Genomic DNA, 16,319 nt, shown 5'->3' with positions numbered 1-16,319 from the left:
CTATCTCTCTCTATTTTTTATCTATCTTCGTCAATTTTTGTCTCCCTCTCTGTCAATTTAAACTTACGTGTATCTTTTTCAATCCTCTTTTCTCTAAATAATCCAATACTTGAACCCTCAATGGCAATTTTTTTTATCTCTATCTCTCGCATTCTTTACCTCATTCTATCCTACAACTGTGAACGCCTATTTTTTTCCATCCCTTTGTTAATCAAAATTCACTTCCATCTTTTTCAATTCCCTCTTTTCTATCTTCTTCTATCCCTTTACTCATGTCAATCTTTTTTATCTCTGTTAATCTAAACTCAAGACTATCATTTTCAATTCCCTTTTCTACATCTTAGTCCATCCTTTATCTATCTGTGTGACTCCTTTTATGTCTCTCTGTCATTTTAAATCCCCGTCCATATTTTTCAATCTCCTCTCCTTCATCCTATCTTATCCTACGTCTATAAACTTTTTTTTAGGTGAAACTAAATTTACGTCTATCGTTTTTGATCTCTTTCTTGATTTAAACTCACATCTATCTTCTTTAATTCCCTCTCCTCTATCTCATCCTATCCTTTACTGAATCAGGTCAAGTTTTTTTCTCTGTTAATGAATACTCATTTCCATCATTTTTAATTCTCTCTTCACTATCACAACCTATCCTACATCTATCTATTTAAATCTTCTTTATCTCTCTGTCAATATTAATTCCTATCTATCTTTTCCAATCTCCTTTTCTTTATCTTATCGCATCCAACATCCATCAACTTTTAACCTTGTCTTTCTCATTGTTAATTGAAATTCACATCTATCTCTTTCAATTCCTTCCTCTCTATCTTATTTTATCCTTTATCTATCCTAGTCAATCCTTTTTTATTTCTCTCTTTTATCTATCTTATCCTTTATTAAATCACATTAGTAGTTTTTTTTATTATTCTATGAACCTGAATTCCCCTCTATCTTTTCTAATCTTCTTTTCTCTATGTTGTCACAGCACGCATCTATCAACGTGTATCTTTTGCAATCCCGTCTTCTCTGAATCATTATATACTTCCTCTATTCATGTCAATTTTCTTGTATCCCTGTAATCTAAATTCGTGTCTGTCTTTAATAATCTCCTCTTGTCTCTCATTTTATCTGGCGTCTATTCACATCTATCTTTTTCTATCTTTCTTAATCTTCTCTTCTTTATCTCAACTTTTCCTACCGTTTATCAAAGTCTATCTTTTTGTATCTCTTTGTTTATTGAAACTCACGACTATCTTTTTCAATTCCTTCTTCTCGATCACAACCTATCTTTTTTCTATCTTTGTCAATCTTTTTCTACTTCTGTTTCTTCTCTGAAAACTCCTGAAAGCATCGCTGCCCAACCTTACGCGCTCACATTGTTGTGAAGTTCAGTAAGAGCTTTTGGATTTAAAAGTCTGTAAAACCACTTTACACGAAAAAATCTGTTTCATTATATGTAAAGCTTAATCTCTCCAGATTCCAGTGAAAATGTTTGTTATCTTGCAACAAAGCATATAATGAATTCAAAATTTCTACAAAGATTTGCTTTTTTCAATGCTTCCAAGACTGAATTAATTTCTTATCATTCCCAAGATCTAGCGTAATAAATAATTCCGCGCCGTTTAACATTGCTAGATGGTCATCTAGATTTGGTAACGGAAAGTAAATTGGTTAAGTCTGGCTATTTAATTTGCTTGTGTCAACGATCATTTAAGGTTCGCTATTCGTTCTTTTAACCAATAAAGCAGGACTTACGTAAGAAGAATTCGTATAGGTGGAAATCACTTCTTTTAATTCTTTAATTGCATTTCAGTTTCTCTGGCAATTAACCTTTTGCGATTCTGCTTTCTTAGATAAGTTTAACACTTTTTTTGCAATTATATTTTCGAAAAAAGATTCCAATACATCAACACTGGAGAAATGACTTCCCGATTTGTCGCTGAAGGTTAGTTTGTCACTTTCTTCGTGGTAAATCACTTGTGGATGGTCAGTGTAGGTGCGACCGATAATCTCATCTAACGCTTGAGCGTCATGATTAGGAACCTTTTTAAGGCTGGTCGATTCCTTTTTACTTAGAATCCGTTTATTTCTTTGGCTGGTCAAACGTTCTAAGTCTGTTCAATCATGTATCAAGTCATCAATATTGTGATAGTCCTTCTAAGCTAAAGACGCACATGAGTCTCGGGATAACCCCACCAATACTTGTTTGTGTCCTTCAAGGTCAATATAACATCTAACTTAATTTTCTTCCATTTTTCGGTAGTAATTTCTGCTTTCAAAAATGTTTTTCCAAAAACTGTTTGGCATTCATTTCAGGGTTTCACTTGTTTGGAAAGAACTTTGAACCAGTATTACGCTCCTTTAAGATGCGATCTCGCATTCTCCAGAGTGAAGCTTTCAGAAGAGTTGTAAAGTTTTTTCATACTCTTGATATTCTCAAGCCATTTCCGTGCCGAAATGCTTCCCTCTTTACCAGTATAGTCAACGACATTTAGATCGGAAATAATATGGTACGACTGTATCAGCGAAGCTCTACTTGGTCCGGAAGTGCTGATATTTAAATGAGCGTCCGCGAAACCTTTCAAAAGATTCAGAATCATAACTTCTTGTTCACAACTCTCTTTCAGAAGCAAATTTATCACATGCATGAAGTTATATGCAGCATTTTTAACATTCTCATAGTTCGTCTTGTTAGCCCTAATTTTTGCACCAAGCTGCGAGTGATCTTGGTTTTTAGTTGCTTCATGCATGTCGATATATACTACAATTTTATAAGCATCATCCTTCTCATCTTAAGTCCAAGATCTATCCTGGACATCCACATTTGTGGGAAATTCCATTTGTGTCGAAAGCAAAATTTTCGACAGAAGAGAACATTTCTCATCATTTGAAGTATAATCCTACCTGTGATGCATAATATTTATCATGGCGTCATCCAGTGTCTGGTTTGATCGATACTGTTACCCATTTCAAAAGCTAACTTGCAGAAGAGGTTCAGATTTAAGGATTATTTTCAAAAATTAACTAAAGAAATTGCCTGCTAACATTTCATTGAAAGAAAAACTGTGTGGAGTTTGCAGAAAAAAATTGCAATTGGTCTCAGAAAAGTGATTAAATAGTCCTAAGAGGCTGCTGAAGCTAATAATTTAGATTTTCGTGATGTGAATTATAAAATTCCTTTTGCCAGTATAAAAATGTTTCTTATGATGATAATTTCAATGGTACTACTTTTTCTTCGCCAACAATATCTAATGAATCAAAGTTAAAATACCACAAAAAATATTGTGAAGTAGATGTTGAAGTTTTTGATCAAATGAAAGATAATGTAAAAAAATGGAGTAAAAAACAAAGAAGGCGTTATTCCTGGCCTTAGCGCTCCAATCTTAGGGTCGTGAATAAATAGGAAAAGAATTTAGCTGTTCTGAAACTCAGGCTAAGAAATCTAAAAATTTCATAACCAAGTAGGGAATTTTTACGTCACCAAATTCAAAAGTACGAGGGGAAAAATTAGCTACCGAAACTCAAAAACTAATGACATCTTTTTGTGATAATGATGCAAATAGTCGTCTCTTACTTGGAATGGAGCGAATGGTACTTTACCGACAGTAGATAATCCTCCAAAATCATACAGGCAGAAAATCCACAATATCGATCAAGTTAAGAATCTTCAATAACAAAAAATGCTTAATGTATTAATCAGACTAGATGGAAAATAATTTTTGTTCAAACTTAAAATTTAATTTTTTCTTGACAAAAATATCTTTCTCTTTTCGCTCCACTGGGAATCGAATTACATAATTTCTGATTCCGGGTGAGGTGTTTTTCAATTAAGCTATTAGAGAGTTCAGCAAAAAAAAAGATATTTTTTTTTTCAAGAAAAAATTTAATTTCAAATTAGAAAAAAGAATGGTCTATTGTCGGTAAAGTACCATTCTCTGATGATATAACAGATTTATTAAAAAACTGATTTGTGCCATTAACACCTAGCTAAAAATTAGCGTTATTTTCTTGAATTAAGGTTCCTATTCTGATCTCTCTAATAGCTTAATGGGAAAGCACCCAACTGAAATCAGAAGTCCTATGGTTTGATTCCAAGTGAGGCGAAAAGAGAAAGATATCTTTTTCAAGCAAAAATAACGATGACTTTATTGACAAACTTTGCAATCGTTTGGCAAAACTGAACACGCATGATTTTTCGTAAAAGAGTAATCTTCATTTTTCAGGAATCACACAAAAAATTTACAACTATGACAATTTCTTATAATGCTCGATTTCACTCAAAACTTTGCATTTATGAAATACAGCTTTTTGGGGATGCAAAATGACCCCTTGAGAGAGGTAGAATAAATTAAAAATATCTGTATTATCATCAGAGATAGTTACCATCAAACAGTGTAAACAGCTTTTTAACAAGGTAAGAAAACAAATCAACCTACCGATCAAGTTGACTTTTCAAATAATAGAAAATGCTTGATGGGATTTTCAGAAAAGATGAAAAATAATTTGAAAAAATGTTTAAATTGAATTTTTTTCTGAAAAAAGATCTATTCTTGTCTCTCCACGAGGAATCTAACGAAAAAACGTTAAGTATTTTCTGTTATTTTAAGAGTTCACTTGATGATAACACTGATTCCTTCAAATGACTTGATCATTTTTTTATTAATTGAGATTGCTTGAGAATTTAACTATTTTCTTAAATATTGGTTTTATGGATGGCAAAGATTAATTTTTCTAACGAAAATTAGTTTATTTCACTTTTGGTTAAAAATTAATCCTTTTTAGTTAAAAATTCTACTCTTTTCTTTCCTCTACATTTTGGGAAAAAGGACTTCTCTGGACAAATTAATTTTCAGACCAAATTCCTTATCAAACCATTATGTATAAATTAAAAAAAAAATGTAACAATTTTTTTATTCAAGAATAAAGCGAAAGAAAAGACTGATGAAGTTTAAGTTTCCGTTTTTTAACAAATAATTGGATTTGTGTTAAGAAATGCTAAAAAACATTAAACAAATATCAAAAAGAATTACAATCTTAACTCAAATGTTTAAAAGTTTCTTAAATTTGTTATAAACAAATAACTGAAACAAAAGCGTTTCGTGGAGATTGGCAGCGATTCTTCACTTGATTCGCACTAAATTTGAAACAATTCGTGGACAAAAAGATTTTTTTGGTTTAATTATTAAAAGTTAATGAATATTATAATATTTCATAAACAGTTTTATATTAGCAGGTATTTATAATGAAAAAAAAATGGTTTCAACAAAATCAGTTTTATTTTACTTTGCAATGAAACTGTTATATTATATTTTGGTCTCTAATAAAAATTGCTAATTGTTTAAATAATGCTAATTGAAAAATCCACTATATGGCATTTTTAAAGTACAATCTTCGTTTTTTCAACGCAATTAACTGTAAATTTATTTTAAAGGACTTCTCGATGACAATAAGTAATTTTTATTGTTAACAACATTTGTTTCGATAAATTTTCATTTTGCTAAGTATTTATAAATAAACATCCCCTTTAGCATGGAATTAACAGTTAATTATTTCGGAATGATTTTTTTATATAAAACGATAAAATATAAAAATTGCCAAAACAAACTTAATTAAAAAATGCATTATTTGTGTGTTTTTTAGCATTTAGAGTTTTTCAACGCAATACACTATTAATAACGAATTTTAATTAACTTCTTTTTTATATAAATCAATAACACCTAAGATTTTCTTTGAATAAATTAATTAACAAATGCTTTATTCTGCTACTTTTATGCCTTTTAAAACTATTTTTAACGTAATGAACTATTAATAACAATTTCTTTCACTTTCTTCTCAAACATTAATTAATAAAATTTAGTGTTTCTTTATCAAACTTAATAAATAAATGCATCCTTTGGATATTTTTCAGCATTTAAAGTTTGTACTTAACCTGACACACTATCAGTAACAAATTTTATAATCTTTCTTCTTGATACCAATAGTAATTAATATTCATGAATTTCTTTAACAAAATTAATCAACAAATGCATTCTTTGTCTACTTCTCAGCATAAGAACATTGTTTTTAACGTAGCAAACTATTAATAACAAATTCTAATACTCTTCTTCTTAAAATAAATCCATAAAATTTGAGAATCGCCAAACCAAACTTAATTAAAAAATACATTATTTGTCTATTTTTCAGCATTTAAAGTTTATTTTTAATAAGATGAACTATTTATAACTAATTTTAGTAACTTTCTTGTTGACATAAATCGATAAACTTGAAGAATTGCTGAAACAAACTTAATTAACAAATGCATTATTTAGACATTTTTTAGCAATTAACGTTTGGCTTTAACCTAATAAACTATTATTAAAAAATTCTTTAACTTTTTTCTTGACAATAATCAAAAACATTTCAGAAATTCTTTAATAAACTTAATTAACAATTATTTATATTTTATATTATATATTTATATTATATTATTTATATTTAAATTATTTGGCTATTTTTTTAGCATTTAAAATTTATTCTTAACAAGATAAACTATTAGTAACTAATTTTAGCATTTTTATTCTTGATATTACTTGATAAAATTTGAGAATCGCCAAAACAAACTTAATTTACAAATGCATTATTTTGCTTTTTTCCGCATTTAAGGTTTATTTTAAATGAGATGAACTATTTATAACTAATTTTATTAACTTTCTGCTTGACATAAATCGATCAAATTTGAGAATCGCCAAAACAAACTTCAGTAACAAATGCATTGTTTGGATATTTTTCAGCGTTTAAAGTTTATTCTTAACAAGATAAAGTATTAATAATTAATTTGAGCGATTTTCTTTTTGATATTATTTGATAAAATTTGAGAATCGCCAAAACAAACCTAATTAACAAATGCAACTATTGGATTTTTTCCGCATCTAAGGTTTATTTTTAATGAGATGAACTATTTACAACTAATTTGAGTAACTTTCTGCTTTACATAAATCAATCAAATTTGAGAATCGCCAAAACAAACTTCATTAACCAATGCATTATTTGGCTATTTTTCACCATTTAAAGTTTATTTGTAACCAGATGAACTATTTATAACAAATTTTAGTAACTTTCTTCTTGACATAAATCGAAAAAATTGAAGAATCGCTGAAACAAACTTAATTAACAAATGCATTGGGCTATTTTTAGCATTTAAAGTTTATTTTTAACAAGATGTTATTCATAACTAATTTTAGTAACTTTCTTCTTGACATTATTCAATAAAATTCGAGAATCGCCAAAGCGAACTTAATTAACAAATGCATTATTTGGCTATTTTTCAGCATTTAAAGTTTGTTCTTAACCTAATAAACTATTAATAACCAATTTTCTAAATTTTTCCTCGAGATAAATCGAAAACATTTCAGAAATGCTTTAACAAACTTAATTAACAATTATTTATATTTTGTATTTATATTATATTATTTATATTTATACTATTTGGCTATTTTTCACCATCGCTGAAACAAACTTAATTAAAAAATGCGTTGTTGGGCTATTTTTCAGCAATTAAAGTTTATTTTTAACCTAATGAACTATTATTAACCAATTTTTTAAACTTATTCTTGACATTAATCAAAAACATTACAGAAATGCTTTAACAAACTTAATTAGCAAATGCCCTATTTGTTTTTTTTCAGCATTTAAAGATTGTTTTTAACGTAATAAACTATAACTAGCAAACATTTTTATTTTCTTCTCGATATTATTCTACAAAATGTGAGAATCGCAAAAACAAACTTAATTAACAAATGCATTATTTAGACAAAATTAATTAACAAATTTATTCTTTGACTATTTGGCAGCATTTAGAGTATGCTTTTAATGTGATGAACTACCAATAAAAAATTTTATTATCTTTTTTGTTAAAATAAATTTATCACTTTTAAGGATTGCTTGAATAAAATTAATTAACAAATGCGTTCTTTTGTTATTTTTGAGCACTTATAGTTAATTTTTACCGTGATGAACTATTAATAACAAATTTTAATTACTTTCTTCTTGATAGAAATAGAAATTCAATAGAAATTCAATAATTTCTTTGACAACGTTAATCCAGAAATGCATTCTTTAGCTATTTTAGAGCATTTCAAGATTGTTTTTCGCGTGATAAACTATTAATATTAAATTTTTTAACTTGTTTCTCGATATTAATCGATGAAATTTTATAATTTCTACAACAAAATTAATTAACAAATTCATTTTTGGATATTTTTTAGCAGTTAAGGCTTGTTGCTAACGTGATAAACTACTAATAACAAATTTTATTATATTTTTTGCTTGAAATCAATCGATTACTTCTAAGGATTACTTTAACAAAATTAATTAAAAAATGCATTCTTCAGCTATTTGTCAGAATTTAAATCTTATTTTTAGCGTAATTAAGTATTAATAACAAATTTTGTAAATTTATCTCGACATTAATCGATAACATTTCAGAACTGCTTGAACAAACTCAATTAAAAAATGCATTCTTTGGCTATTTGTCAGCATTTGAAATTTTTGCTAACGTAAGAAACTACTAGTAACAAATTTCATTAACTTCCTTCTTGATCAAAATAGTTAATATTCGGCAATTGCCTTAACAAACTTAATTAACAAATGCATTCCTTGGCCATTTTTTAGCACTTAAAGTTTGTTTTTAACGTAATAAACTATTAGTAACAAATTATTCTCACTAATTTCAGATATTTTGATAACAATCAACTATGGTTATTATAAAATAATATTAAAATGATAAAATTGTTGTCTAATCATAATTATAAATAATAACATTTCAACAGTTCCTTTCTCTGATCTTGATCAGTTGTGAATCCTATCCTAGTAATTAAAATCTTTTTATGTTGAATTTAATATATTTGATACCCACATTAATTTTGATCAAAATTGTTCATTCTTCTATCAATGTAAAAAACCTACTTATTTCCCCTGTTTTTAAACCATTGTTAGTTTGTGAAGTCTGTTATCAACACAGTTGAAAAAATATCTTTTTGGCCCCTTCTTGTAAGATAGTGAAGGGAGGAAGGAGTAGGCAAAAAAAAAGATTTGTATTCTAAAACAAATGAATAAAATTATTATTATTTAATTAATGTTGAAATAATTTAGATAATTCTTATCTTACCTCCTCTGATACTTTTTAATCTCGAAACAACCAAAATGGGCGCACTCCAGACGAGGCTGGCCGCCCAAACAACAACTATCATTTTATAAGCATGAAATTGTGTCTGCCATCGTCTCGACTTCAGTGGTCGACAAATGGCGTAGTACCTCTCCAGAGATATGGCAACAAGTGTCCAGACTCCTACTGAGACAGAGACAGCTGAAAAAAAATCTCTATTAATAATAAAAGGGTTTAAGCCCCCAAGGTGAATGATTTAGCACTGGAAAAGAAAAGAAAATATATCTCATTCTATCCTTTATCGATCGACGTTAATCTTTTTTTATCTCTCTTTCAATCTCAATTCAGGTCTATCTTTTTCTATGTCTCCATTAATAAAAATTCCGTCAATCTTTGTTAATTGCCTTTTCTCTATCTCATTATATCCTTTGTCTACCAACGTCAATCTTTCTCTATATCTCTGTCGATCTAAATTCCTGTCTATATTTTTCAATGACTTATTTTTTATTTTTATGGTCAACATCTGTCTTTTTCTATCTCTTTGTTGATTGAAATTTACAACTATCTTTTTCAATTTCCTCTTCTCTATCTCACTCTATTCTTTATCTCTCTGTGTCAATTTCTCACTATCCCTCTTCCAATCTAAATTTTCGTCTATCTTTTTCAATTGTCTCTTCTCTACCCCATCCTATCCTTTATCTAACCACGTCAGAAAATTTTATTTTTCTATCAATTCAAATTCCTGACCATCTATTTTAATCTCCTTGTCTGTGTCTCATCATTGCATGCATACTTCAAGGCCTATCTTTTTTTATCCAGCTGCTATCTAAATTCACATCTGTCTTTTCCAATCTATTTCGTCTATGTTGTTCAATACTCGCTTCTTAATATTATTCTATCCTTCGCCAATCCCTGTCAATTCTTTTTATCATTCTTTTAATATAGATTCCTGATTCACTTTTTCAATCTCTTTTTTTATCTTATCCTATCCAAAGTTCATCTTTTTCTATCTCTTTGTTATTTAAAATTCACATTTATCGTCTTCAATTCCCTCTTCTCAATGTTATTCTATCAGCTATCTATCCACTTCAATCTTTTTCCATCTCTCTATGAATGTAAATTCTCGTCTATCTTTTTCAATCTTCTATTATCTATCTTATCCTTTATTTAAAAACGACAATAGTTTTCTATCTTTCTATCAATCTATATTCCCCTCTATCTTTTTATTCTCCTTTTCTCTATCTCAGCATAACACGCATTTATCAAAAACTATCTTTTTCAATTCAGTCTTCTATTAATCATTCTATACTTTATCTATTCATGTCAATTCTTTTGTATCCCTGTGATCTAAATTCGTATCTATCTTCATTCGTCTTATCTTCTTTATCTCATGTTATCTTTCACCTATTAAAGCTCAATAAGCATTTTTCTTAATCTCCTCTTCTTTATCTCAACCTTTTCTACCGTTTACCAATTCTATCTTTATCTATTTTTTTTTATCAAAACTCACGACTATCTTTTTCAATTCCTTCTTCTCTATCTAACTCTACTCTTCGTCTATCTTTGTCAATTTTTTACTGTCCCTCTTTCAATAAAAAGTTACCTTTTCTCTATCACATTTTATCTTTTATATATCCAATTCAATCCTTTTATAAATATATATCTGTCAATATAAATTCCTGTCTATCTTTTTCGATCTTTCTTTCTTTATTTCATCCTGCCCACTTGCATGTTGGTGGTGGTAGTGAGAAAGTGTGCAGTGACAGACAGTGAGAAATTTTTACAAAGTTTGTGTGAAAGATGTGAGTGGAGGGTGAGGGTGGAAGTCTAGAAAGTGAGTACGGTTGTGAGGGGTACATTAGGAAGATAGAAATTAATTTACATTGTAGTTGGGGGGTGATTTAGCTAAATATGGAAAGTGAGGTTAGGTTTGCGAGGGAGCAGGGTAGTTTTGTGTTTAGGATTTGCGGCCTTAATGGTGGACAAGGGTTGTTCTTGTTGTGATGGGGGATATTAGGGGTGAGAGAAGGGTGGCTGAAGGGGGTGCGAGAGGTGAAATAGGGACTGAGATTTTAGGGCGGTAAGCGGCAGCAGCCTTAAGAGACATCTGTGGGCGACAGTGAGTATTTTTGTATATGGATAGGTTACAGTTACCGATGGATGAGCGGGAGGTGGGCAGCGAAAGTGATGGAAGTGCTGGCAGTGAAGTAGACTGGGAGGTAACTTTAAGAAGCACATGACCGCCAGTTGTGCGTGGGCCGGTGTCAAGTGGTGCGTCAGGGAGGGGGAAGAGTCAGAGCGGAAGAAGCGATCAGGCAAGGGAGAGATCATCCTGTGCCAGTGAGGGGGAGGATCTCTTGAATAGGAAAAGAGAAAGCAAAGAGAATCCGGAGAAAAGCGTGCTATAAAGTTCCTTTAAAAAAAGCGTACGAACACGTAGGTAACTCCCCTCCCCCAAATAGAGGGGCAACATAAAATAAGACAGATGGAAGAAGATATTAGGATCTGGAAGGAAAGGGCGGAAAAAAGGCTGGAGAAGGTAGAGGGCAGGTCGGGAATGGAAGCAGTGAAAAGGAGGGAGGGTGAGAAGCAAGGTATTTGTGAGAAAGTGGTGATCGTGATAAAAGAGAAAGAAGGAGAGCGTAGGAATGAAAAGGAGGAGAAAGTGGATAGGGAAAGGATGAGGGCAATGGAGAGAGAATGGAGGGAAAAGAGAAGGCAGATAGGAGAAACAATATAGTGATAAGAGGATTGAAGCTCAAGAGCGGGGAAGAAAGGAACGGGGAGCAAGCGCTGCTACAGAGCATAGGGTGAGTTAAAGGCAAGGTAGGGAAAGTTAGGAAGGAGGGGAGAAGGGAGAATGAAGTGACGGTGGTGAAATTGGAGAGCTGGGAAGAAAAATTGGGGGTAATGCGTAACAAAAATAGGATAAAGGACAATAAGGTTTCCATCGATCAAGATTTGACGAGGAGGGAAAGGAATGTTCAGAGAATGCTAAATGACAGGGTTAGGAAGAAGAGGAGCGAAGGAAGAGCAGTGAAGATAGGGTATCGGAAAATAAAAATAGACGAGAAAATGTAGGTATAGGACGAGGAGAAGGAGGTGTTAAAGGAAGTGCAGAGGAATTTGTTTCGAGGAAAGTAGGGGGGTGAGAGTAAAGCAGGATGGAGGACTGTTAAAGGTACTGTACCGGAGCGCAGCAGGGGTAAAGAAAAAAGATGAGGATTTCTGGAGGTATGTGCAGGAATTTGATGTGGTTGGACTGGTAGAGACGTGGGTAGAGAGAAAGGAATGGGATAGAGTAAAGCGAAAGTTGTCAAAGGGGTATAGGTGGAAGCTACAGGATGCGATTAAAGTAAACAGGAAAGGAAGGGCTAGTAAAGGAATTATAACAGGGGTTAGGGAAGTATTAGAGGAAGAAGTTTATGTAGAGGGAAAGGGGGAGGGCATGCAAATGAGGGCTGTAAAGATAGGAGGAGTGATAGGTAAGTTTGTGACTCTGTACAATAAGGATTGAATGAAAAGAATTAAAGAAAAGGTAGAAAACTTACTAGGAGAGGAGATAAGGGTATAATGGTATTGAGGGAAAGACTCTAATGCGAGAATCGGGCAGGTAGGGGCATATACCAGGAAGGATACAGCTTTGAAAGAAGAGGTAGAATACACGTATGTGAGTAAGAGGGGTGTATCGTTGATAGACTACGTGATTATGAATATGCAAGGGTTTGAGGAGATAGAGAAATTCGCAGTGGAAGGAATGGTGGAATCAGGCCATTAGCCATTGAGTTTGTGGATACAGGGAAAGGCTGGCGAAAGACAGGGTAAGGAAGAAGGATCGTTAAGGGAGAGAGTATGATGGTCGAGAGGGGGCGATAGAGAAGTATCAGGAGCAGTTGGGCAGCGTAATCTTTGAGGGGGAGTCCGTGGACGAGATATGGAAGGATCTACAAAAGAAAGTGAAAGGTTGTGTGCAAAAGAAGGTATTTAGGAAAAAGAAGAAAGAAATGGTAAAGCCGTGTTGGGATAGGAAATGTAAAATGATGAAGAGAAAGGTAAAAGTAAAGTACAGGAAGTGGAAGGAAGGAACCGCGAAATGGGAGGAGTACGTAGAAATCAGGAAGGAGTTTAGGGCGATGTGTAAGCAGAAAGAGCAGGAAACAGAAAAAGAACTGGAAGAAGATTTAAGAAGTGTTAAGACAGAAGGGGACGTGTGGAAGATAATTGATAGGTTTAGGAAACGTAGGTTGGGGATAAGTGAGAAGATAGGGAGCGACGAATGGAGGAAATTTTTTAAGAATTCATTTCCGAAGTCAGATACTCGAAAGAGAGATGAAGGGATTAGAAGAAACAGAGACGTAGATGAAGAGGAGCTGAACGACGAGGAGATAGAGAAGCAGATAGGGAAGTTGAAAAAATCGAAGGCAGCACGGATTGACGGGGTAGAAAACGAAGCGTGGCTGTTTGGCACATAGAGGTAAGGCAGAGGCTGAAGGGGGTAGTGAACAAAGTATGGAGGGGGAGGGATTCCCAATAGGGTGGAGAGAAGGGTTGATTGTACCACTGTATAAAAAGGGGATAGGGTGAGGCAGGAAAATTATAGAGGAATTACGCTCATGAATACTACGTACAAAATATACGCGGTGGTGTTAGCAGATAGGCTGCGAAAGCATTTTGAGGGGAAAGGAATATTGCCGGAGACGCAGGCGGGCTTTAGAGAGAGAAGGAGCACTATTGACATTATTTACGTCTTGCATCACGTGGTGGATAGACAATTAACCATAAAGGGTGCCAAAGTGTACGCGTTTTTTGTAGATCTGAAGATAGCGTTCCCGTCAGTAGATAGGGGGAGGTTGATAGGGCGAAGAGGCCTTAAAGGAGTTGATGAAGAGGTTGAGACGTTACTAGGACAAGAATAGGTTTGAGTTAAATTCGGACAAGTCGAAGCTTATGGTGATCAGGAAAGGAGATGGGAGAGATGAGGGAGGGGAGTGGAAGTGGAAGGGAAAAGTGGTACAGGAGGTGAAAGAGTTTTTGTACCTGGGCTTCCTGTTTCGAAGAAATGCAGGAGTGGATGGTCATATAAAAGAGAGAGTGAGAAGGGCAAATGTGGTGATGAGGCAGGTGTGGGGGCTGGGAAGAGATTGTTCGCAGATGATTTTTAAAGGAGAATGAAATTGTTTGATTCGCTACTGATGAGTGTCTTATTTTACGGAGTGGATGTGTGGGGTTGGAAGGTAAGTGAGCACGGAGATAGGGTACAGGAGAGGTATGTAAAGTGGATACTGGGGTTGGCAAGGAATACGCCGAACTATATTCTCAGGAGGGAGACAGGAAGATCGAGTTTAGGGATTATAACAGGAAGTCGAGCGTGTAGATATGAGGAAAAATTTTTGGAAGAGGGGGGAAGTAAATTAGTTAGGGATTGTTGGTGGGAGAAGGAGAACATACGTAGTGGTGCAAAGATGGAGGTGGAAAGGGAAAGGTATTTTAGAACGAATGGATTGCAGATGGATAAAGTTCGCAGAATGCACGAGGAAGGAAGGTATATGAGTTGGTTCAAAAGAATGACATGCAGAAAGAGTAGGTAGAAGGAGAGGAGAGAATAAGAGAGTCAAGGTTTAACGGAAACTATGTGTGGATTATGCCAAGGAAGACAGCTCAATATTTGTGTAAGAAAGGAGAGCAAGGAAGTCAGAAACTAATAGCGAGAATAACGTACGGATGCATGGAGAATTATAACAGGTTCTGGCTTTCTAGAGAGAAGAGAATGTGTGAATTGTGCGGGAAGGGGGATGGAAAATAGGAGCATTGGTTGGATGAATATGAAGAGGTGGAAAGGAGCGGGATAAGCATGAAGGTATTGTTACATGAAAGGGATGACAAAAGGGCAGTAGCATGGGTTTAAGGGGGTGTTGGGTAAGATAGAGAAGAAGAGAAGGAAGGAGAAAGAGGAATAGAGAAGGAAAGATTGTAAATAGGAGAGGAAGTAGATGTAAGAGAAATGTAAATATTGTAAATAGTAGTTAAGTATTAGGTGTTAGCCGCGGAGACAAAGGCTGGTAATGCGAGGCATAGCGACAAATGAGCCAAATGCGTACGAGGCGAGGCAGGCGCAGCGAGGAAGGTCAGGCTATAGGAGCGAGCGGATTAGTTATAAGGTGTCGATGGATAGTACTTTGCAAGATGTAGTTGTAAGAAAATTCTATAAAAAATGGAAGTGTAAGCAAGTCAATTTTTTAAAGCCAGCAGGCCGAAAAATAAACGTTTATCTTTCGTCCTGTCCAACGTCTATCAACGTATATCTTTTTTCATTTCTTTGGCGATTGAAATTCACGACTATCCTGCAATCGCTCTTCTCTATTTTACTCTATTCTTCATCTATATGCGTCCATTTTTTAATATCCCACTGTCAATCTGAATTTTCTTCTACGTTTTTAAATCTTCTTTTCTCTTTTCTATTTATCTGGCAATCTAAATTACCATGCATTTATTTCAATCTCCTATTCCTTATTTCATCCTATCCTACGTCTATCAACGTTTTTCTTTTTAAATCTCTTTGTTGATCGAAATTCAAATTTATCATTTTCAATTTTCTCTTTTCTATCTCCCCCTATCCTTCATCTATTCTATCATCTATCCTATCATCTATCCTATTTTATTTCCTGGTCAATCTAAATTCTCTTCTATATTTTTCCAGCTTATCTTCTTTATCTCATCCTATTTTACGGCTATCAACGTTTTTTCCCTTTGTTAATCTGAATTAACGTCTATTTGTCTCAGTATATTTGTGACTTGATATTACCCTTTATCTTGTTCAATACCTAATTCTCTATACCATCCCTTACTTTATTTATGTCACTCCTTTTTCATATCTGGGGAAATCTAAATTCCCAACTGTCTATTTCAATCTCCTATTGTTTAATTCATTCTATCCTATGTCTAGCAAAGTCTTTTTTCTATCTCTTCTTAAATCGAAACTCACATCTATCTTTTTCAATTACCTCTTTTCTATCCGATTTTATTCTTCATCTAATCAACGTTAATCTTTGTCTATATCTCTGTCAATTTAAATGCCCGTCTATATATATATACCAGGTGTATACATATGAAACCGGTATTTTTTCAAGAAAAAAACACATTTATTTCAAGAGAATGATAACAAATATTTTATTCAAAGTAT

At 33.0% G+C, this 16,319-nt stretch overlaps 1 protein-coding gene across 1 annotated transcript in view; it reads right to left on the bottom strand.

Annotated features, from left to right (window-relative positions):
- LOC117173770 (octopamine receptor-like) overlaps window positions 1–16,319 on the bottom strand; it is a 184,605-nt gene that overhangs the window by 38,652 nt on the left and 129,634 nt on the right. Inside the window, exon 7 of the mRNA XM_033362412.1 lies at window positions 9,143–9,340. Coding sequence (XP_033218303.1) covers window positions 9,143–9,340 — 198 coding nt within the window. The remainder of the gene's footprint in view (window positions 1–9,142; window positions 9,341–16,319) is intronic.

Source organism: Belonocnema kinseyi, chromosome 5, assembly GCF_010883055.1.
Source record: "Belonocnema kinseyi isolate 2016_QV_RU_SX_M_011 chromosome 5, B_treatae_v1, whole genome shotgun sequence".
Taxonomy (NCBI): domain Eukaryota; kingdom Metazoa; phylum Arthropoda; class Insecta; order Hymenoptera; family Cynipidae; genus Belonocnema; species Belonocnema kinseyi.
This window is presented reverse-complemented; position numbering and strand designations above follow the sequence as displayed.